Genomic DNA, 22,688 nt, shown 5'->3' on the forward strand with positions numbered 1-22,688 from the left:
TCTCACCTGCTTGGGCAGGGTGTTGGGGGGAATCTCTCAAGACAGCGGACTCCTTCAGGACTAGCCTGTGTGGTCACCTTTGGCTCAGACTCCCAGACTCTGGTTCCAGGATTGTGTCCAGGGAATCAGGGCCATAGGGTGCAAGGAGATCTTGGTGCAGGAATAAATTCTCATGACCCATGTTCTCAAAAGACGTAAGCCTGGCAGGTATGGAGGGTGTCCTGAGATGTCTAGTACAGAGGGGCCGGGTTTCATCCATGGGCTAAGAGGAGCAGGCCAGTTTGAAAACTGTGGCTTATACATCAGAAACTAGTTTTCTCCCAGTTCTAGAGGCCAGAAGTCCAAAATTAAGGTTCCAGCTGATTTGGTTTCTGATAAACAGTGTCTTCCTGTCTTGTAGCCAGTCACCTTCTCTCTGTATCATCACACGGCCTTTCCTCAGAATATGTGTGTGTTTGTGTGTGTGTGTGTGTGTGTGTGTGTGTGTGTGCTTCTGCATGTGTAGTTTGAGGGGAGAGAGGAAGGGAGAGAGAGGGAGTTTGGGAAAGAGTGCTATGCACTCACTAGCTCTCTGGTGTCTCTTCTGATAAGGACACTCATCTTGTCTGACCAGGGCCCCACCCTTATGACCTTATTAACCTTATTAACCCTAATACTTCCTTAGAGGCCTCATCTCCAAATATATATATATACTGGGGGTTAGGGCTTATTCATATGGATTTGGGGGGTTAGTGGGGATATAAACATTCAGTTCATAACAGGTTAGTATATACTAAATTATAATTCTAACTTATTTTTATTAAGAATGACATATTTAATTTTAAAATATGAAGTATAAAGACTATTGTAATCTTTTTTCTATCCACCCTTTTTTTTTTTAACATAATTGGGCTCACACCATATATAGTATTTTTAAAGTTAAAATTAATGTAGCAACATTCAGAAGTCCCAGATGGAATATAATATAAACATAGGCTTGATGACATGACAGGTCTTCTCTTGAGGATTTTCTTAGTCTTTCTAGTTAGAAAAGCAAACAGATAAACAAAATAACTAGGAATAACTTTAGAACCCCACAGCAGTTTTATTTTGTTTTAATTAATTAATTTTTAAAAGATTTTATTTATTTATTCATGAGAGACACAGAGAGAGGCAGAGACACGGGCAGAGGGAGAAGCAGGCTCCCTGCAGGGAGCCCAATGCGGGACTTGATCACGGGACCCTGGGGTCACGACCTGAGCCAAAGGCAGACTCTCAACCACTGAGCCACCAGATGCCCCCCAACACGAGGTATAAAGACACAGAAATCATAAACACTGAGCAAGGTCAATGGGTTTTTCTTCTGAGTAGGGAAGCGGCAGGCTCGAAGTGGGTCTTTGGGAGCCCCTCATCAGGTTTGTGTGGGTGCACACCGAGGCCGAGGGGGCCTAAGGGCAGGCAGCGGCTGGGGGTTGGGGGGTGCTAGTCAGGGGCAGCCGCTACGGTCCAGGCAACAGCAAGCTCGGCCTGTACTGACGCCAGTGTTGGGCTAGAGATGAAGACCAGATGCAATTCGGGAAAACAGTTTTGTGATCTCATCCTCTTGTTTCTAAACACCACTTTATTTTTTCCATCCCCTCCCTCCACACTCCACCTCTCATTCTGTCTACACTCCACCACCACCACCATCAGGAACATGCACTCCTCAAATACAAGCAAATAAGATTTATCTTAACCAAGAGACCCTCGATTGGTTTGTTTTCTCTTATTAGTTTATGATCCAAAAGAATAAACAACGTTACCAAGCTCCTGTCCTAAATATTTGTTGTGCCCCACACCACTAGCTGTGTGAAGGTACACACCTGTCAGCCCACACGGGGTCACACACACCACTGACCTGGCCACCTGAGATGCTTTGTACAAGCGCCCAGCTCGGTGCCCGGCCCGCAACCCCAACCCCTTCACTTCCTCCCGTAAATGCTGCCTGGCCCCATCCGTGATTCAGTGACTGAAGCCTTCTGTCTCTGAACTGAGCTCATTTGCACAGTTTTACGTGTGTGGGATTTGTAATCCCATCCATCTCATCCTCTCCTGGTGGACTGTGGGCTCCCTAATCACACAGCAGGAAGGAAGCCTGGGTGGGGCTGGGTGTCTGCCCCCAGGCCTGCACTGGTGCTCCCAGTGGCCTTCATGGGCACAGGGAAATAAGGTCGGCCTCATAAGTCTCTTTCCCCCTGAACACCAGGCCTGGAGATGTGGAGGGAAGATGTGGAGGGCCTTGGAGTCTTGTGACTCCAAGAATTTATGTCACTTTTCTGAAAACGTGAAAATATCAGGTTAGGAAGGTTTTCTTGTTCTTTTTTTTTTTTTTTTTTTTTTTTTTTGGCAAGAGAAAGCCTAATGATAAAGAAAAGTAGTTTGTAACTGTTACCTGCTCTTATTATTGTCCAACTTATTTCTAATAGGCCACTAGATTTTATTTTTTTATTTTTTTATTTTATTTTTTTTAATAATAAATTTATTTTTTATTGGTGTTCAATTTGCCAACATACAGAATAACACCCAGTGCTCATCCCGTCAAGTGCCCCCCTCGGTGCCTGTCACCCAGTCACCCCCACCCCCCGCCCTCCTAGATTTTTTTATAAAAGATTTTATTTATTTATTCACAAGAGACACAGAGATAGAGGCAGAGACACAGGCAGAGGGAGAAGCAGGCTCCATGCAGGGAGCCCAACATGGGACTCGATCCCAGGTCTCCAGGATCACGCCCTGGGCCGAAGGTGGCGCTAAACTGCTGAGCCACCCGGGCTGCCCCAGGCCGCTAGATCTCTATGTCAGGTGTCTATCTGGTTGGGTGCATTAGGAATCTTGTACTCTTTCCAGGCTCTCTTTACCACATGGCCCAGATGCAATAAATGCTTTTTGAAACACTAAGTATATTTTTACTTGTAAGTTGTGAAAAAAAATTAAGTGAAATAATTTATTCAGAAGAGAAAAAAAAGTAGTGGGTCAGCCCACATTGTTGTGGGTTTCTTGAACGTAAGATCTGAAGACGGCATAGTGACGGAGGAAGGTGGTGGTAGCTGATGTTCATCGAGCGCTCCCTCTGTGCCGGGCCCTGCGCTGGGCACTTATTACTTTATCCTTGCAGTACCTGTGGGGTCGACGTGCTCTTCTTGCCCCTGCCATAAAGATGAGAAAAGTGAGGTTCAGGGAGATCGTCTTGCTCTCCCAGGCCACACGGTTCGTAAGCCATGGACCTCAGGCTCCAGGTCCTTCTTGCCCCTCTGGCTCATGCTGCACCAGCCATGCTGTTGACTGAATTATGACCCAAGCAGTCCACGCGTGGCGTGATGCATCCGAGAAGCTGCTCGGTAGTAGAGGGCAAGGGGGCTACGGTGGCAGCGTTTGGTGCTGGGAGACGTGAGGCCAGGGCCCCCTCAACCACTGCCTGGACTCTGGGCCACGACCCTACATCAGTTGCTTCGTAACAGGACTTGATTTTAGATTCATGATTTGTTAGAAGTCAGTGGGCTCTGGTCCCCTCCCGGCTAAGCCCGCATCTGTTGGAGCACAGGGCAGGTGTCACGGAAGGACACCGACCAGGGGCAGCAGGGGCGGCCTTCTGCCTCTGTCTCCGCGCCTCTGGACGGAGTGGACGAAGAGGCTCCTTCCACTCCTGGTGCTGGCTCGCCCTGTCGTGTCCGTGTCCCAACTCAGCCCACCTTCCCATAACGCCGTCCGCCGAACTCCTCCGGCCTCTCCGCCTGCCAGAGGGGGAAGCACCCCAAGCGAAAAAGTACGAGAAGACGCCAAAAGGTGGAGCGTAGAATTGCAGTTGGGCCTTCCTCTGACGCCTGTGAAAATAACACAAAGCATCAGAAATAGCAGAAGCGCCGGTGGAGGCCAAAGAGCTTGGCAGGCAGCCCCGACCCCCCTGCGCTGGGTCCAGAGGGTGCGGAGCTCAGCAGGGCGTCCAGCGGTCATTGGGTCAGGCTGTCAGGGCCCCGGGGACACCTCACGGCGTTTTCTGTCTAGCGTCTCAGAAAGTACCTGGCACGTGGCTGGGGCTCAGTTACACTTTGCTGAGGGACCGGGAAGGGAACCAGAATAGATCAGGCTCCGGGGTGGAGATGGACATAGTTCTAGAAAACACGAATCAGAGCAGCTTGTGGAAGTGTGACAGCAGTTACAGGAGAACGCGGCCGACCAAACAGATGGTCAGGGCGCCGTCCGCAGACGAGGGGAACGGGGGGCAGAGGGAGCACCTGCTCGAGGGGCCCGTGCACTGCACACGCACCCTGTCCAGCCTCCCCCGTCTTCCTTCCATCCACCCGCCAGGCAGTAGCTGTTCAAGCCTACTGGGTGCCAGCAGTCAGGCGCCAGCAGACGGTGGGCAGCATAATAGATACGGTCCCTGCCCTCACCAGCCATGGAGGTGATTAGGGAAGGTCATTGGTGATGGCAAGGGTATGTTTTTAGGACGAGTGCTCCTGGAACCCAGGCTCCTTACTAGCTTCATGACGGTGGGCAAGTCCCTGAAACCCTTTGAGTTTGCTCATCTGAAAAATGGAAAGAAATGCCTCCCTGGAAGAGCTAGCTTGCTTATTTATTTATTTATTTAAATCTATTTAAATTTTATTTTATTTTATTTTTAAGATTTTATTTATTTATTCATGAGAGACACACAGAGAGAGAGAGAGGGGCAGAGACACAGGCAGAGGGAGAAGCAGGCTCCATGCAGGGAGCCTGACGTGGGACTCGATCTGGGGTCTCCAGGATTAGGCCCTGGGCTGACGGCGGTGTTCAACCACTGAGCCACCCCAGCTGCCCACTTTTTTTTTTTTTAAGATATTATTTATTTATTTGATAGAGACAGAGAGAGCGAGCACAAGCAGACAGAGCGGCAGGGAGAGGGAGAAGCAGGCTCCCCCCAGAGCAGGGAGCCTGATGCGGGGCTCCGTCCCAGGACCCTGGGGTCACGACCTGAGCTGAAGGCAGATGCTCAACCACTGAGTCACCCAGGCCCCCAGAGGACATTTTTTTAAGGATTAGAAATGATACTACATATCAATAGTGGCTGTAGTTTTTCTTTGAACTTGTGTGTGTGTGTGGGGGGGGGGGTTCTTCCCCCCACTGCCCCACTTTGCTGCTTTCAAGAAGATGAGCACTTCCTGGATATCAGGAAGAACAACTTTTTGGTTTTATTATTTTGATGATGATTTCCTCTGTTAAACTTCTTCTTGCTCCTCATAAGCTGGCAGAGAATGCTAGATTTCTTAATGTGCCACACCTTACAATCCTGATTGCAAGGGATCATTAGAGACATTCAAACGTGGGGCGCCTGGGTGGCTCAATTAATTAATCATCCGACTCTTGATTTCAGCTCAGGTCACGATCTCAGGGTCGTGGGATCGAGCCCTGCATCGGGCTCTGTGCTCAGCGCAGCATCTGCTTAAGATTCTCTCCCTCTCTGCCCCTCCCTCCGGCTCTTTCTTTCTCTCTCTAGCCCTAAAATAATTAAATTAAAAACAAGAAACATTCAAAAGTATATAAAATGGTAAATTCAAGCAGAAGATCTCTCATTGCCGTCCAAATGAAGACCATTTTACTATTATTTTTTTAATTTTTAATTTTTTTTTCCATTTTAAAATTAAACGTGCAAGGGGGCGCTTGACAGGATGAGCACTGGGTGATATGTTATATGTTGGCAGGTTGAACTCCAATATAAATAAATAAATAGTAAATAAATAATAAATAAATAAAAATTAAACATGCGAAATGGGATCATCATAAGAATAGCTCTGCATGGCGCAGTCCTAAGTTCCCGAAGTCATAAAGCAACTTCAGTTGTGGCCTAAAATACACAATAGCAACCCAACAAACCCCATCTATTTTTCTTTTTTTTTTTCTCAAGTCTCTACTTGAAGTCAGAGGAAAAATCACTTTTTTGCTTTCTTACGCCTCACTGACTCAGGTGGGAGCCACTTTTCAGATCCATCTCCCCAGGCAATGACTCCAACCCCCCCCCGGTCCCTACTGTGTGGGCAGCAAATGTGCTCACGGAGCATCTGCAGGACTGGGTTCCAGCCCTGGCCCCGTCACACCCTGGCTCGGCGACCTTGGGCAAGTGCCCTGTCTATGCTTCAGGAAAAAAACAAGAGAGACCCTAATGATACCTCCTCACAGTTTGCTTCAGGATTACACAAGGTGATAGACCCTATTTCCTCAATTTTAAAACCCCCTTGATTTAGAGCGACACCAACATTCGAGGTGGAAAACCTCATCCCGTTGAGTCTACACATTGACTGCAAGACATCCAAGTGTCAGGAAATCATAAAAATTGCAGACAGAACAATGCAGAGAGGAGAGCCTTGCCATTAGGGGCATCCTAGACGAGCGAGCATTAGGCGGTCTCACCGTGGGCAACGGCCCCGTCCCCGTCAGGTGGCGAGCCGGGCCCAGGTCAGCCTGGGCACGCTGTGGCTTCCTTCCTGCGTGGAGTTCCACCGTGGGGAGACTCAGAATGCTTCAGCGTTCTCTTCTGGATCTAGCAGCCTCTCCCCCTGTAGGAGTTTCTTTGACCCTGACCCAGTGCCCCCCCGCCCCCCCACCCCCAGCCATTTTCATGTCACTGCACAGCCAGAAAGGGATAATATTTGTATAGTACTCCCGGGGTAAGGGGAGGGGCAGTCAGGCCAAGAAGCCAAAATCCTCACCATCTGGAACCCATTCGGGGCATTCCAGCGTGGCTCACCTTCTCTGCTTAGTTTCCAGCATGAAAAAGAAGGCGGAGGAGGGAGGAGGAAAAGAAAAAGGAGAAAGAAACTCTGGTCGTGTTCATTGGTTTGGGTTTTTTTTGTTTGTTTGCTTTTACTGGAGAATTTTGAGGGCGTTTTCATTTTTCAGAACACTTTTACTATAATCATCTTGTATCACGGTCTTGTATCTTGATCAACATACCCTCGGGCCTGTGGGTACCACAGACAAACCCGTTTCCACACCCGTTTGTGTGTCGGAACAACTAGGGAAGCTTGTCATTGGTACAAATGTCTATTTCCCAACAGCCTGGGGCCTGGGGATCTGAATTGTAAGAAGTACTCCAGGTGGTTCTTTTTTTTTTTTTTTTTTTTAGATTTTATTTATTTATTCATGAGAGACAGAGACAGAGAGAGAGGTAGAGACACAGGCAGAGGGAGAAGCTGGCTCCATGCAGGGAGCCTGATGCGGGACTTGATCCCGGGGCTCCAGGATCACGCCCTGGGCCAAAGGCGGCGCTAAACGGCTGAGCCACCCGGGCTGCCCTCCAGGTGGTTCTTTATGTGCCAGCAGAGCTAGGAGCCGCTGCCTTCGGGCCCTTGGAGAGCTTCGCCCACACAACACCTTTCATATCCTGCGCTGTTTATATCCTTTCTTACCCTGTAGAGGTAGCCTTTCGGATGCCGCGACCAAACCTAGTCACACAGTAAGTCCCTTTGCCTATGAGCATTAGTCCTGGCCCTGCAATGCGAGGAGGACCCTGCAGTGAGCAGGGAGTCTGCTTATCCGCTGGCCCAGAAGCTCAGCCTCCCGGGCTTGCGATTTTGGACACGAATATCGTGTCTCAGAGTTTGGGTTAGGAACCAGCTGCTTCAGCATCACCTAGAAGCTCATTAGAAAAACAGTCTGAATCAGGCTTTCAAATTTCGGACTAGTAATCTGTATTGCAAACCAGCACACTGGTGATTTTTAACGCACGTTGAGATTTGGGACCTACTGCATATGGGAGATTTAATAATCCTATGGATCATTAAAGGGTTAATTTCCAGGTAAGGACAGACACTGTTACCTGGGTTAAAGGCAGACTTGCTACTGCGTGCTCACTGTCCAAGACACACAGCTGGCCCCTTCAAGTAACCAAGCTTGCTTCTGGTGCCACTGTTGGGGTAGTAACCGGGGAAGGACGTTGAGGTCCAAGAAACCAACGGTGTCCGTAAAAGCTCGGTATGATGGCTTGAATACAGCACAAGATTCAACACATCCTTCCCTCGTTTGAGTGTAACCTGGCAGTTGGGGTGTTTCCCAACTTAGGATCCGCGGGCCCCTGAAACGGCATGCAAAATCGAATGTGAAAAAGTGTATTTTTCTAGGAGAGGATCCAGAACTGTTGCCAGATTCTCAAAGGCACAGTTAACCCAGAAAAAGGGGAAGATTAAGGATTCAAACAGAGGAATTTTTTAAGATTAGGGCTGTGGAGAATTGTAAACAAAGGCTCACGACCCGGTAAGATTTCTGAACTTCAGCCCTGGAAGCCGCCAGCAGATCTGACCTCCAGCATTCCTCACCGCTAACCTGACTTCTCCCCTCCTTCCATCCGGCCTCATTCCTTCTTTTAGGTTCGTCTCTCTCTGGTTTTTCTCCCCATCTTGAACTCACTGCCCTACCTGGACACGATGCCATCCCTCCTCCCACCCAGTCCTTCCCTCCTCCTCTCCCTTGCTGCCTTACTTAGGAAGCAGAGCACGTCCTTTTATTGGTTCTACCTATGGAATAACATTTCATGTTGGTGGTTCTTGTTTTTCAAATCAGATGAATTGAACATTTAAGATTTCTCTGGGAGAGGGAGAAAATTATCCCTTAGGTCGCCTGAACGCCTGGCATTTTGGATTTGACCCTTGATGGAAATTTTTCTGTGGGCAGAGGTTCCCGCTCATCCTTGGCTGGAGGAAGGGCAGGCATGCCCCAGGCCTTCCTCTTGTTCGGAGTTTGATGAAGAAAGAGTGACTGGCCAGGATCCTAAGGGCCCCTGGCTCCAAGGCCCTCCTGCTAGCTTGGATTATTTTTATTTGCTGGCTTTGGCTGTGGAAGGCAGAGAAGCAACCATTAGGCTGAGGAGGCCATGGGGACCCAGTCAAGGCTGCAGAAGGAAGGGAGAGCTAACGCTGTGCAGCTCTGCATCGGTGTCCGCTCCAGCTCTGTAAGCAGGAGGGGGTTTGGCCTGCTGGGCTCCCTGGCCAGCGTTCTGGGGAGGAATGCCTGAAGCATGAAGTCACTGGCTTGGGAGGGCCCTTCCACACTGCTGGGCCTGCCTGCCTCAGCCTCCAACAGCCAGCCGGGAGTTCCAAGGAAGCAACCAGGAGACAGCCTGAGGGGTGGGCCATCCATAGATCCCATAGATCCCATAGATCCCATAGATCCCATAGATCCCATAGATCCCCGAACTGGGGATGGGCCCGAGGCACCTGAATGGGCCCGAGGCGCCTCCAGGTGCTGGTCGCAGGGGAGTATGGAGCTTGCTGCCTCCTGGGGGCTGATGAAGCCCCAGATGAGAGTTGTGGGGGCTATAGGATGGGGACCAGCTGGCCTCCCCTCTACGTCACTCTGGCCCCCATGAGGTCAGTGCTAGCAGTTCCTGAGCTTGTGGAGACGTGGCCCCGGGGCCTGCTTTCCATCTAACTTCCTTGTCACTCCAGTTACAGCCCCTAACGCTCCCTGGGGGCCGGGCCAGGCCTGTTTGGCTTCAGGGACCAGTTCTGAAGATGTACTGAACCCCCTGCCACCGCGTTAGCCCGACCCCAGCACGCAGGTACTCAGCACACAGGTGCTCAGGCCAGCCCCGGGCCATGGGCCAGTCCCTAAAATACCTCCCTAGGGATGGCGTTTGCCAGTGAATTTCTGGGCCCCATAGAGGTGACGAGTGGCTGTAACTGCCGGCCCAGTTTGAAGCACCATCACGCTCAAAGCAGCTGTCGGAGCCATGGCTCTGGGATCTAGCCAGCCTGTGCCTTGTGGGACGGACTGTCGGACTGCTCGCCTCCTCTCTCAAGAGCAGGGACTCACGCCCACCTAGCCGATCGTCAAAGCATAAAGTAGGATAATGCACAAGTGTTGCACTTGGCACCAGGTGGGTGCTCAGTAAGTTATCATTACCATTAGCATGGTGTATTCTGGAAGCGTGGGTCCCTGGGGGCCCCCTGGGTTATATTCCAGGACTCCAAGCTTCTCAAGCTTCAAGAGCTAGGAATCTTGTTAAAATGAAGATTCAGATTCTGCGGGTATGGGGGTGGGTCTGGAAGAGGGGAGAGTGAGATCCTGCACCTCTAACGGGGGGAGGGCTCCCCGGTGGTGGTGCTGCTGTTGGCACCTACCGGGTCCTGCCTAGAGGAATGTCCTCAGTCCTCTTTTCTCTTTGCTCTCTGCGCCGGGGCAGCCAGCCATCAGAACACTCCCTAGAGTCTGTTGAAAAATACTCCCAGACAACAGGTGTGAGCTGGGTATATGGTTGGGCCCCCTTCCCCTGAGCACCCCCAGTGGTTGCATCCATCCGGGGACGAGGAGACGATCTTGAGGGAGGAGGGAACTTGTCCCTGAATTTGAGGAGCTCCTGTTCTGTTGGAGAGACAGGTGCAAACACCCCTTGCTGTCCAGGAGCACCCTGCAGAAAGGCACGCAAAGGAACACGGAGGCCGAGGAACCCGCCATAAAGGAACACACTGGAATCAAACTGCGTACCCTCTGGGGCTCCCGCAGCCCAGAAAGGTGGCGGGTGCCCTGTGCTGCTTGCCCTTCTCCGAGCCAGCGGGCCGAGGCGCTGAGAGCAGAGGACGCCTGCCGGCCCCCGTGAAGGGAGGAGTGGGCACTGGCCCTGGGCAGCCCAGGTCAAAGGTGTACTCATTCAAGGCTCGCTCTCATTGAGTGGGGCCTGTGTTAAACCCTGCTCCCAGGCCTGGGGTCTTAGTGACCATGAGGATCCTGTGCTGCAAAGCAAGGCTGGGACAACAGTGCCCTTGACTTTGCTCAAGTTTTGGGTGGAAACTCGGCATGGTTCATGTTGAGAAACTGCATTCTGTGCTTCTTGACAGCTTTGCCTCAGATCCTCCCCCATCCCTCCATCCTCCCCATCTTACTCCCCACGCCTGAATAAAGCCCCATAGATTCTAGATAGCAGCAAAGGGAGCCCTGATTTCTGCCTAAACCCTTGAGAGACATGCTGCTTGCGCCTGAAATCTGCCTGTAGGAACGGTGATCAGAGGGCTCCCTGGTGGGCCCCACTAGGTGACAGTTGGGGTCCGCAGCTAGGAATAGCCCCAATCTGGGGCTTTGCCCCTTACTCTCTGATCAGCTTCAGCTGGGAAAGTTCCCTACATTCTCGATTCCGCATTTGCAAAGCAGAGAGGAGCCCAGGCTAGAAGCGAGGATGCAGGGGTGGCCCTTGCAGGCGGCACCGTGAAAACAAACGTCTTGCTTATCTTTCATTCTGGTAAAACATATATGACATAAAATCGGCCATTTTAAACATTTTTTAAATGTACAATTCAGTGGTATTTATTACATCCCTCTCTTTGTGTGACCATGTTGACCCTCTGCTTCTAACACATTTTCGTCACCCCAAGCAGAAACCGTATCCATGAAGCAATAATAACTCCCCATCCCTCCCCCACGGCCCCTGGTAACCTCTATTCTGTTTCCTGTCTTTATGAATTTGCCTATTCTAGATATTTCATAGAAGCGGAATCACACCATATTTGTCCTTTTGTATTTTTTTTTCATTTAACATAATGTTTTTGAGGTTTATCCGTGTCGTTGCACATGTCAGTACTTGGTTCCTTTGTGTGGTTGAATGATAATCGGTTGTATGCATATACCACATTTGGCTTATCCATTCATCTGTTGATGGGCATTTGGGTTGTTTCCATTGTTAATTTTTTTTTAAAGATTTTATTTATTTGAGATAGAGAGAGAGAGTGAGCATGAGTGGGAGGAGGGGAGAGGGAGAGACAGATGCCCCGCTGAGTGTGGAGCCTGATGTGGGGCTCGATCCCGGGACCCAGAGATTATGACCTGAGCTGAAGGTTCAGTTTAACAGACTGAGCCACCCAGGTGCCCCTCCATTGTTAATTATTAATATTTTATACTTTTTGTATGTTCCCTGGGTCTAAATAATGGAGACACACCAGGAAGTCAGACAGCATGGTTCCTGCTCCCGCTTGGCAGGTAGCCAGGTGGGGACAAGAGACGGGCGCCATCGCAGGACCGGGGGCACCTACAGGACCCACTGCATGGAGTTTGGCCACACTCGGTTCTCTCGCCTGGCCAGCTACTAACTGTGTGAGGGTCTCCTTTTTCGGGCTTCAACCTTCCCATCTATAAAATGGATTCGGGGCTAAAGACCCCTGTGGCACTCACATTTTATGGTCCTGTGATGCTGAATCCTCTGGCATGGAATTCTAGAAGGCCACCTTCATGGGCAGGGCTCCTGGTAGGGAAGAGGTGCCCACAGCTGTAGAAGAAGGGGAAGGAAGGGGTGTCTGGGAATCTGAATATTTCCAGCATAGTGCCCGGCAGGAGGGCGGCCTTGCTTGCATGACTGTAATTGTCCTGCCGTCTGGCCCCTGCAGGGGGCTACTTAACGTCCCAGCCAGCCCTTCTCTGTTGTCCTGGAGAGGGTATGCAGGCCACACTAGGGAAGGGAGATGACTCCTAGGTCAGAGCTCCTGGCCACCACGGGGGCTAGGGGCAGCCCGTCTGGGGGACTGCCAGTTGGGCTAAGATTATTTAGGGGGTTCTGAGGGCCTGGCATTTAAGCAGGATGGGAATTGGGATGCCAGAGGCCAGGACAGTCAGAAGGAGTAAGTGGTGCCTGGGTGGAACCCACAGCCAGGGTGGAGATTTCCTGTCAAAACAGCCACTTATCCTGGCCAGAGAGTGCATTCCTCTACCCCAGGAGATAAGAAGGCCCTATTTTCCTCTCAGGGTTCCTTTGAGCCGGGAATTGCTTTGGGCAGGCTGTTGGAGGCTCTGTGGGCTGGGGTCGGGTGGACAGGTCCTCCGTGGCTCCCGCACTCGGGCCCCTGCATCCCCCAGCGAGCGCTGACCCCAGCGCTGACCCCGCAGGGGCAGCCCAGGCCTTAATCCAGTTTCCTCTGTGCTCTGAGTCGTTTACCTGAAGAACGAACCCGTCCAGTAGGGTTGTCAGGAGCTAACGCCCCAAGGGGCGCAGGACGGTGACTGGCATGAAGCTTTGCTCCACGGGGGTGGCGGTCACTGTGGATACCCCCAGGCACCTCTCTGTCTCCTGGGCCCAGGTGAGCCTCCGTTCTCACTCAAGTCCAGCCCTTTCGTGTTCTGGGGCCTTGTGTTCTGGGGCCTTTGATGGCTCTTTTCTCTGAAGGCATCTCCAGGCAAGTCTCTTGTCTCAACTTGCTTGACCCCAAGGCCCTTATAAGAAAAGGCTCATTAAGCGTTTAAAATAGAGCCATGTCAGCAGATGGAACAATTTCTTGGGTATTAGAAACCATTCTTTGTCAAGCAAAGGCTCGTCCTCACTTTCACAAGCGAGGAACCCTTTGCTCCGAAAGAACCTCCGAACTGTCCATCCTAGATTGTAGGGGTTGGCAGGAGCCTCTCTTGTTACGGGAAACTTTTAGCCACCCCCTTCCGAGGGGGGGCCACCCTGACACCCCCTCAACTCAGGCCCTGCATCCCCTGGTTGCCAAGCCCTGGGGGCTTTCCAGCTCTTCCAAGCAGCCGGTTGTCCAGGAGGGCGGAGGCCTTCCCCAGGGGCCTGGAGGCTCCAGGCTGCTCCTCCCCGTACCCTCTGGGCAGGCACAGCCCCACTTCAGACTTCCCCTCTGGCCCCTGCTGGACTGCCCAGCCCTCCCTGTGTGTATTTTCTCTCTGGGTGGGGGCCTGGGAGCTGGAAACCCTGCTCACATCCTCTCCCCACCCTCCCTTCAGAGGACCGAACTCCAAAGAGGCTGAAGCCAGAGCGGAGGTTGTGGTGGGGGGAAGGCCACCAGCAGGCCCCGGGGACTCCCGTGGGGAAGGCGAGCCGTGCCTGCGCGGGTGGTGCCTCTGGAGGCTCTTCCAAGCCCATCATTTCCCTTCCGTCCCTCCAGGCCGTGGTCAGTACAGTACGAAGCAATACAGCCTGACCGAGCTGAAGCTCACAATCCTTCTCCGGCGTCCCTCGATGGGCTGGGACCGCGACGAGCCAGTTCGGGGAGAGCCCTGCAGACCCGCCACCATGTGCGCTCCAGGCTGGACCCCAAGCTGCGGCTCCTGGGCCACCTCCCACCCGTGGGCTCTGCGGGGCTGGCTGGCCTCGGGGAGCTCCAGGGCCCTCGGTCCCTGAAGGCCCGTCAGTGCGCTAGACCTTGAAAGTTCCCCGCCTGCCCTGATGGGGGGCCCCCAAGTACTGTAGTAACAGAAGACCTAGTGGCAGGCCTTGTACTTCGCAATTGCTTTGTTTTATCAGCATATTAAGAAATGCGGTGGCGGGCTCATCCCCCAGTTCCGTAGGAGGGGGGAGCAGTGAGGTCGGGGTGGTGCCCATGCGTCCTGGAGGCTACCTTGGGGTGTGCGCCTGCCCCTGGACGTCGGTGGCGTAACTGGAGCCTGCGTGTGAAGGATGGGCTTCTGGCTGGGCCTCGTTCAGAATTGGAAGGGATCTGAACCGTCACCTGGGACCCCGCACCTGCGCCTGGGAGTGTGGCCTGCGGCACCTGGGTGCTCAGTGGGCCTGGGTGCGGAGCCTGGGCTTATCCCAGATTGACAGGATTTTCATTTCAAAAGGAAAAGGGACTCACCTACAGCCACACACACCGCCCTGCCCGCCCCTCCCGGGAACCAGGGCACCAACCCCTGTGTCTAGACTCTTGTTCCTGACACCACCCTTCCCTTCCTCCCCAGAGATCTTCAGGATGCTCCTGCCAGGAAGGAGCCCTCCTCCCCCCCCCAATCCCTGTGCTCCACCCAAGGCAGGAGGACAAAAGTCTGGCTTCTCCCAACTCCATGCCCTCCGCTCCCGCATCCCACGCCCCCACCCCTTTGCAGCCCAGAGGAGGAGAGGAGGGAAAGCTCCACTGGTGATGCAGGGGGGGTGCAGGGCGGGCTGCCCGGGTCAGGCCCCTGTGGTGGCACAGGGTCCGAGTAGTGGTGGGGGCGGCTGGGGCCGGGGCTGGGGGGCGGGGGGGGGCAGGATGGGCCCTGGACCCGCTCCTTCCTCCCCTTTCCACGGAGGCCATCCCTCCCTCAAGCTGCCTACCCCGGCCCGCCTCCCAGAGCGGTGGGGACACTGCCCCGAGGCCCTCACGCGGGCCCTGGGGACCCTCCGCCGCCCCTGCCCTCCAGCCCCGTCCCCCACCACGTCGCTGTGCTGCGTGTCCCTTCCCGGAGCCTCAGCCTCTCCTTTCCTTTTCCTCGCAGCCTTGCTCTTCCTGTGACCTCGGCCGTGGCTGGCGGCCTCCCTCCCTTCCTCTCCCGGGCCCTGCCTCCGCTCTTTCTAGCTCTTTCTGTTCCTGGTCGTGGCCCTCCCATTGTCAGCCCAGGAAGGGCCCTGTCGGGGTCCAGGGGAGGGCCCCCAGCCCCGGCCCCAGGCAGCCCAGCAGCCGCCCCCACCCCAGCCCCGCTGCTCAGTTTGAGAAGCGCGGCTGCTCCCCCGCAGGCCCGGCCGCTCACCTCCCCCGCCTCTTCTGACTTCAGACCCCAGGGGGGGCAGAGGTGGGGGGGGCAGAGGTGGGGGGCTGGGGGGCAGGGGTCGGGAGCCGCAGGTGCCGCGCGGAGCTTCCCAGCAGCGAGCTGACCAGAAGGTTCCGGAGGGTGCTTTGTCACGGCTGGTGACCAGGGCTGGCTGCCTTGGGCCCGGGCAAGGCGGGTGGGACCCCACAAGTACTGGGGGGCAGACGGTGACCCTGTGGGACCGGGGCCTACCGGGGGCAGCGGGAGAAGCCATGTCACCCAGATTTAGGAAGGAAAGGCCAAGCCTTTCTGCAGACAGACCTTCTGGTATCTTCCCTGTCTCCTGCCCGGGTTTTGTCTGGACTTGTTTTCTCTCTCTCGTGCCCCCCCACTCCACCCCGTTCTGCTTTTGTTCTCCCTGCAAGTGCAGAGCTCCGGTGGGGTCTAAGCAGTTTTGGTAGATACAGAAACAGGCGTTCCGGGTCGCAGCCAGGTGTGTTCACATGCGGCAGGTGCAGGCACCGGGCCTCCAGGGCTGGAAGTCGTCAGCTGAGGAGGCCCGAGACCGGCTCCCCGTTGTACCAGCAGCAGGACTGAGGGTTCACAGGGGCGAAGACGCCAGCTTTAGGATCTCTAGGGACAAATCTCGGGGTGGATTGCAGAGAGAGAGCATGCGGGTGGCGACCTTTGAGCCCACGCGGCCCCGGGGCCCAGGCTTGGCTCTGTCCCCAGTCACATGCCCCCAGGTGTGTGTGGCCTTCCACAGGGAGGCCCGTCAGCCCCCTGCAGGAAGAGAGGGGAAGCCTTGAGCCCCGGGGGGACCTGTGCTGCGTGCCTTGGCACCTTCCCCCTGGGAGTGTCCCCCAGGCCTCCCGAGACAAGGCTGGCCCCCTCTGCGGGGGAGGGGGAACCTGGGGACTGGCCTCCTGGAGGAGAGGCAGTGGCTGGAATACAGGCAGGTCCGCTGTGTAGCCTTGGGCAAGATTCTTCACCTCCCTGCGCCTGGTGTCCTTACCCCTGACCTTGCAGAGCAGCCATGAGATCAAGGGTGACGTTGTAAGGACTTGGTGCCCAGGAGCCGGCCCATGGGAGGCCACTGGTTGTTACGTTTGGAGCAGAGGGTGCCCTGTGATGTCCCCGGGGAGCCCGTACAGTCCTGCGCCCGGAGATTCCTCGCTGCCCGGCAGGGACCGCAGTGTGAACCTGCAGCGAGGCAGGGCATGGTGGGAGTCGGGGGGGGCGGGTACACTGTCGGTGTATGCGGGCAGCCCCTAGCATGGGAGTCCTGAGCCTCGGGGTCCATGCCCCTCAGAGGGGCTTCAGAGGCCGGGAGCCCACACACGATGTGTCTGTGGGGACAGCTTCCATCGATTCCCCAGCGGGGGCCACAGCTACAAAGATTAAGAACTTTTTTCCCAGCATGAAGACCCACTGGAAGAGGGCACGGCAGGTGGGGTCTGCTCAGCCCTGTGCCCTGGATGTGTCCAGCCGACCTCACCCCAGGCCTCAGCCAGCAAGTGGATGCCAGGCAGGGACACGAGGCATCCACCCTGCCAGAAGCTCAAGGTTCAGCTGCATCAGATTTGGGGTGGGGGAGAGAGACCAGGGCCCCAGAAGTTGTGGTACGAACTAGTAGGGCCAAGCCTCACTGAAGGCTGGCTGAGGACGGGGACAGGAGGTGTGGGATTGTTAGGGGGGTAGACGCATAAGGGAAGGTCAGAGCAGAGGAAATGGAGACGATCCAGCATGCCAGCTTCTGGAGCTCCTTTTCATCCCCTGGAAAGTGGCACATATGAGGGGAGGGCCCTGAGGTCTGCCCCTGCCCGAGCGGGCTGGCCAGAAAGTCATCGAACGATGTCTCTAGGCCTTGAATTCTAGTTGGAGGGTGATTGTTGCAGGATCTTATGCACAGACCTTGGGCCGTGTCTCATGGACACGTGGCTGAGGTGCTCTCCCTCCCCCCCCCATTTCTTTCCTTTTTTCTTTTGGTCCTTATTTTATCTGCCCTATCTTGATACCTATGTTTTTCTCATCAATCAGTTTGAGAAGCAGGTAGAGTATGGATGGAAAGAAAAAAAAAAGAAATAAAAGAACTTGTTTACAGAAAAGGAGTCTAGGGAAAGTAGGTTTTCGGTCCTGGGATGTCATTTGTTTGTTTTTCTAAAAGATATTATTTTTTATTGGTAAGTTGATTTTGCTTGTGAAAGGCAATGTGGAAAATCTGTAAAAAAAAAAAAAAGGAAAGGAGAAATTGCTCATAATTGCATTAAATAGACATCCATAGTTAGTACTTTAGTATGTTTCCTTCTAGTCTTTTCTTACATGCACAAATTAATTTTTTTTTTGCTATCTGTACTATAAGTGGTGTCCAGTTTTCTTGCTTCACATGGATCATACATAACACGGACAATTTTCGGTGGTACTAAAAACCCTTTATAAACGTTTCAAACACTCCAGGCCCCCATAGTTGGATGTTTTGACTCCCCATTTTACATCATTAGCGATAAAGCATTGACCGTGTTTTTGTCCGTAAAGTTCTTTTCAAAGTTTGGGTGATTTCCTTGAGGAAGATTGAGAAGCACACCCGCAGGAGAGGGCTGGCGGTGCGCGGTGTGCTGGGGGCTGCGTGGGGCTGCGTTCACCGTGGGCCGTGCAGAGGGAGGGGACGAGGCCGGCTCCTCACAAGCCCTGGTGAGAGCCCAGGGACTTAGGCCCTCAATCTGTGGATCTGCTCGTTGCAGATCAAAAGTCCTCCTGGTGACTCATCCGTGGGCAGAGCCCTCAGGCCTGGTGACCAAACACTCACCTCCCTCAGAGCGACCCTGGGGACTGCCGAGGTCCCTGGAGCCTGAGGAAGGGCTGCCCAGGTGCCTCCGGCCCTGCGTGCGTGTGCCGTCAGGCCCGTGCACCATTCCAGCTTGCCTGAACTCTGCTCCAAGACAGGCTGGGCTTGGTTTTCACCTCAGAAAGGCCAGTCAGTGGGGTCAGCCAGCGGATAAAGTTAACTCAGCCATTATTGCTTTTTTGTTAATGAGGGGAAGACCAGCTGTGAAGATGCCAAACCATTCAGAAACGTTGCACAGGACTTCACGTCTAGGGTGAATTCTGTGTTCAGGCAGAGGAAAGCAATCCACAGTGATTCTAAGTCCTCAGCAGACCCCGAGGGTCCCTTCTGAGCTTTCACTGTATTATTATTATTTTTTTTTTTTACGAAATATTTTTCCTATTAAGTTATAAGTCTTGGAAGCTGTGAAAAGCACTGGCAATCTCGTTGGACTCATGAGCAAGCAGGAGCTCTGTTGTGCATGGAAGCTCAGAGGGAAGCTAAGCCCCGAGGTAGGTGGAGGACAGTTGGGCAGGAAATTCTCTCACCATAGCTCTAGGGGTTGGCTGGAGTGATGGCCAAATGCCCATCCTGTGTGGCTGTGGGGGTTGAGGGAACGGGAGCAGGACTGGCTTCTCTTAGACTGTAGTTGACAGAAACAGACCAACTCATTCTCAGAGATGAGATTCAAAAAGCAGAGCCTAGATACCTACCCTGGGTGTTTTCAGGCCTAAGAATACTTGACTTGGATCTTAAACTCGCACAGCCCACTAACATGTCCACAGATGCTGTTCAAAGTGACCTCTTTTAACAGAGAGGCAAAGTAGGCTTGAAGCCACCTGAAAAATTTTATTGAAGTCAGGGTACAATTGTTTAAAGTGCTTTGAAGAAATCGGATCTGAGACGTTCCTGCTATAAAGTAGCCCATGAACAAGGCAAATGGAAAGCATGAATTCAAGATGTGCCCATAGCCAAGATCTAAGAGAAAGATTCCTCTTCATGTGACCTGTATTTGCTACCTGGCTCTTGTGTGGCAGGCACAGCGCTGGATTCTGGGGGACAGAGCTGTGGAAGGCTGCATTTCTTGTCCCGAGGAGTCTAGCTGGGGAAAGATCTAACGTGGCCAGTCACAGTACTGAGAACACGTAGGAGGAATCCATTCTGATTCAGGAGCTGATGTAAAACCCAAAGGAAGTCGCGTTTGAGATGGGCTTGAAAAGTGAGCATGGCATTGGGGCTTGGAGAAGTGGGAGAAGGGTCTGGAAAGCCGGAGACACAAGGGATGGGTATTACTGGTGTTCTTGAGGAGAGTCATCTGCATGACTGCTGGGCAGAGGAAAGGAAAGGATGAGGAGGAATCGGTGGCCTGCGGCCTGGTGGTCGAGGGCGTTGATTCTCATCGTAAGGAGTTTGGACTATGTTCTGCAGCGAAGAGGGACCCATGGCCAGGGTTCTGAACAGAGAAATTAGAAATTAGAAATTAGAAAATCAAAACATTGATTTTTTTTTAATAGCACCACTGGAATATTTTATTTTTTTATTTTTTTAAATTTTTTATTTATTTATGATAGTCACACACATACAGAGAGAGAGAGAGAGAGGCAGAGACACAGGCAGAGGGAGAAGCAGGCTCCATGCACCGGGAGCCCGACGTGGGATTCGATCCCGGGTCTCCAGGATCGCGCCCTGGGCCAAAGGCAGGCGCCAAACCGCTGCGCCACCCAGGGATCCCCTGATTTTTTAAATTAACGGAAGATGCATAAATACATGCTCCATGAAGGATTTCAGCTATACTGAAATCTATCAAGAAAAAAGAAAGAAAAGAAAGAAAAAAAAATGCTCCCTTTCCCAGCGGTAACTACTGTTCTCCTTCAAGGCATTTCATCTGCCTGTCTCTAGGGGTGTAGACACGCAAAGTCAGGCCCTGGAAGTGGTAAGGCCGATTCTGTTGGACTTCCTGCTCGCTCGCTCGCTCTCTTTCACACACACACACATACACACACACACACAGCCCTGCCTTTTAATATTTAAATGTAATATAATATTTAATTTAATATTTAAATGTAATATTTAAATGTAACATTTAATATTTAAATGTATATAAGATAGGACTGTAATCTGGGGAAGCCTATATGCTATCTTATCACTTAGCTCATTAAAAAAAAACTTTTTAAAGATTTTTATTTATTTATTTGAGAGAGAGCGAGCGAGAGAGCCCAGGGAGGAGCAGAGGGAGTGGGAGAAGCAGACTCCCCCCGCTGAACAGGGAGCCCTACGTGGGGCTCGATCCTTGGACCCTGAGATCATGCTCTGCTTTCTGTTGTTTCAGAGCATGGTTTTATTGGCTACTCGCCGGAACTGCTATGGAACAACACTCTGCCAGATTACAGTCCTGGAGAATCTTTCTTCACGGTCTTCGGGGTGTTCTTCCCAGCGGCTACAGGTACAGTAGTTTGGGTGCTCTTGCCCACCCACGTGAGGGGTACGAATGCAAGACAAGCTGCGCCTTCCACCTTGCAATGAGCGTAAACATGGTCTAGAAACTCCCCTCTCTCTAGCCTAACCTGTATGTCTTCTCCCAGGAGGCAGAGCAACGCTATATTGTCTTCTCACTGCGCTGGGTGTGGGTGAAACCAGGATCCTATGGACAATGAATGAATCTCTTTAACACACATTCCCCATTTTCTTGGCTCTCCAGTGGCCAGGGAGGAGCTTTCCAAAGCTGAGATCGCTCTAGGACCCTGGCCTAGAAGGTAGTAAGCTAACCTTAATTATAGACCATGTTGACCAAATGGTCTATAAGAAATAACCATTTGCTAGTGACTGGGCTTGTCCCAGAGCACAGACTGAGAGAAGCGTTTTACTCTTGGTCAGGTAGTGTTGATGCCCTGGATTGTGTTTGATTTCGTCTCCTTCTCCACGTCTCCTCCTGGCCCTCTCACTTGCCTTTCTAGGTACATCCTCTTCGATGCACCCATTAAATGTTGGAGTTTTTCAGGCTATGCCCAGGCCCTCTTCTCTTCTTTCTCTACTGTTCCCCTTAGAATCTCATCCACACCTGCTGTTCAATGGCCACTCACAAGGCTGATGACCCCTAGACCTGTACCTCCAGCCTAGACTTCTCGGAGCTCCATACGCTACGCTCAGTCGCTCCCATGACATCATCTGTTGGGCATCTCAGACCCATTATGTTCAGAGACAAGCCCACCGCACCCATCCCCCAACTGGTTCTTCTCCTTCTCTCCTGATCTCAGGAAAGGGCAACTCCATCCAGATAATTGCTCATGCCAATGGGGAGTTATTCATGCCAACGTCCTCTTTCTTACCAGTACCCTCCCAGCCCTGTCAATTCTTTCTCCTAAAGGAGCTTCTTTACGTCTTACATCTGTCCGCTTCTGCCACCTGAGCACTCTGGTCCAAGGCTCATCTCTCCCTGGATCACTTCAGGGGTTTCCTACCTGACCCATGGTCCCCACCCCCACCCCAGGCTGGCCACAGAAGTGAGTTTGGAGCTAGGCCTCAGCGGCGGCAGGTGGAGTCCTGGTCCACAAGTCCAGATGTGCCAGAAGTAGTGCATTCCTTTCGTTTTTATGAAATGCAAAGGGTCGGCGTCTGACTCTAAGCCTTCATTCTGCCAGGACGACTGAAAACTCACGTCAGTCATTCACCGTGGCTCCATCGTGGACTGCCATTTTGTTCTGAGGCCTTAGGGTCTTCTAGCTTTTCATCACTGAACGCAGAGCCAGACCCTCTTGTACTGTCTGCACATCCTATGGGCTCTCTGCTGCTTCTGAACCAGCAATCTGAACCTGGGGGCCCTGTGTAGACGCTATGCACGTCCCAGGCCCTCCTCTCTAAGGTCTTGTGGGGTCCCTACCAGTGCTGACATGGAGGGTGCCCCAGGTCCACACTGCTCCAGATCGTATGCACTTCTCTCCTGGCCTCCAGCCCCAGGGGCAATCTTCTGTAGCAATATGGCAGGCACCCCACCCCGGGGCCAGCTTTATGGGCACGAGCCTACGCATTCACACTGCGCCCACTCTCAGAAGGGCCCCACGCTTGGTTTAATGATTCACTCTTGCTAAAATTCTTAGTAATTTTTGAACAAAGGATCTTATTTTTATTTGCACTGGACCCAGCAAACTATGTACCAAAGTTTATTCTTATCCCCCCCCATGCTTTTCCCACCCGTTTTGTTTGTTTCTTCCTCTTCTTCTTCCTCTTCCTCTTTTTTAAATCTGATATTTTATTTATTTATGTATTTATTTTATTTTTTATTTTATTTATTTATTTTTAATTTAAATTCGATTTGCCATCACCCAGTGCTCCTCACAGCACAGGCCCTCATTAATGCCCGTCACCCGGTTACCCCGTTTCCTCCCCCACCCCCACTTTCTTACCTCCTTGATTATCTAAAGTCTCCTAAGGGCTCAGGCTTTGGAGAAAC

At 52.6% G+C, this 22,688-nt stretch overlaps 1 protein-coding gene and 1 long non-coding RNA gene across 2 annotated transcripts in view; one reads left to right on the top strand and one right to left on the bottom strand.

Moving 5' to 3' along the window:
• The window catches only part of SLC12A8 (solute carrier family 12 member 8), a 109,259-nt gene that overhangs the window by 37,680 nt on the left and 48,891 nt on the right, over nucleotides 1–22,688 (top strand). Inside the window, exon 5 of the mRNA XM_072811820.1 lies at nucleotides 20,571–20,684. Coding sequence (XP_072667921.1) covers nucleotides 20,571–20,684 — 114 coding nt within the window. The remainder of the gene's footprint in view (nucleotides 1–20,570; nucleotides 20,685–22,688) is intronic.
• Nucleotides 2,649–13,321, bottom strand: LOC140624647 (uncharacterized). Its single transcript, XR_012024101.1, has 4 exons — nucleotides 12,902–13,321; nucleotides 12,145–12,238; nucleotides 7,808–8,062; nucleotides 2,649–3,836 (listed from the first exon to the last, which is right to left on the bottom strand). It is a non-coding gene; the product is annotated as an uncharacterized lncRNA (long non-coding RNA).

Source organism: Canis lupus, chromosome 35 (assembly GCF_048164855.1).
Source record: "Canis lupus baileyi chromosome 35, mCanLup2.hap1, whole genome shotgun sequence".
Taxonomy (NCBI): Eukaryota; Metazoa; Chordata; class Mammalia; order Carnivora; family Canidae; genus Canis; species Canis lupus.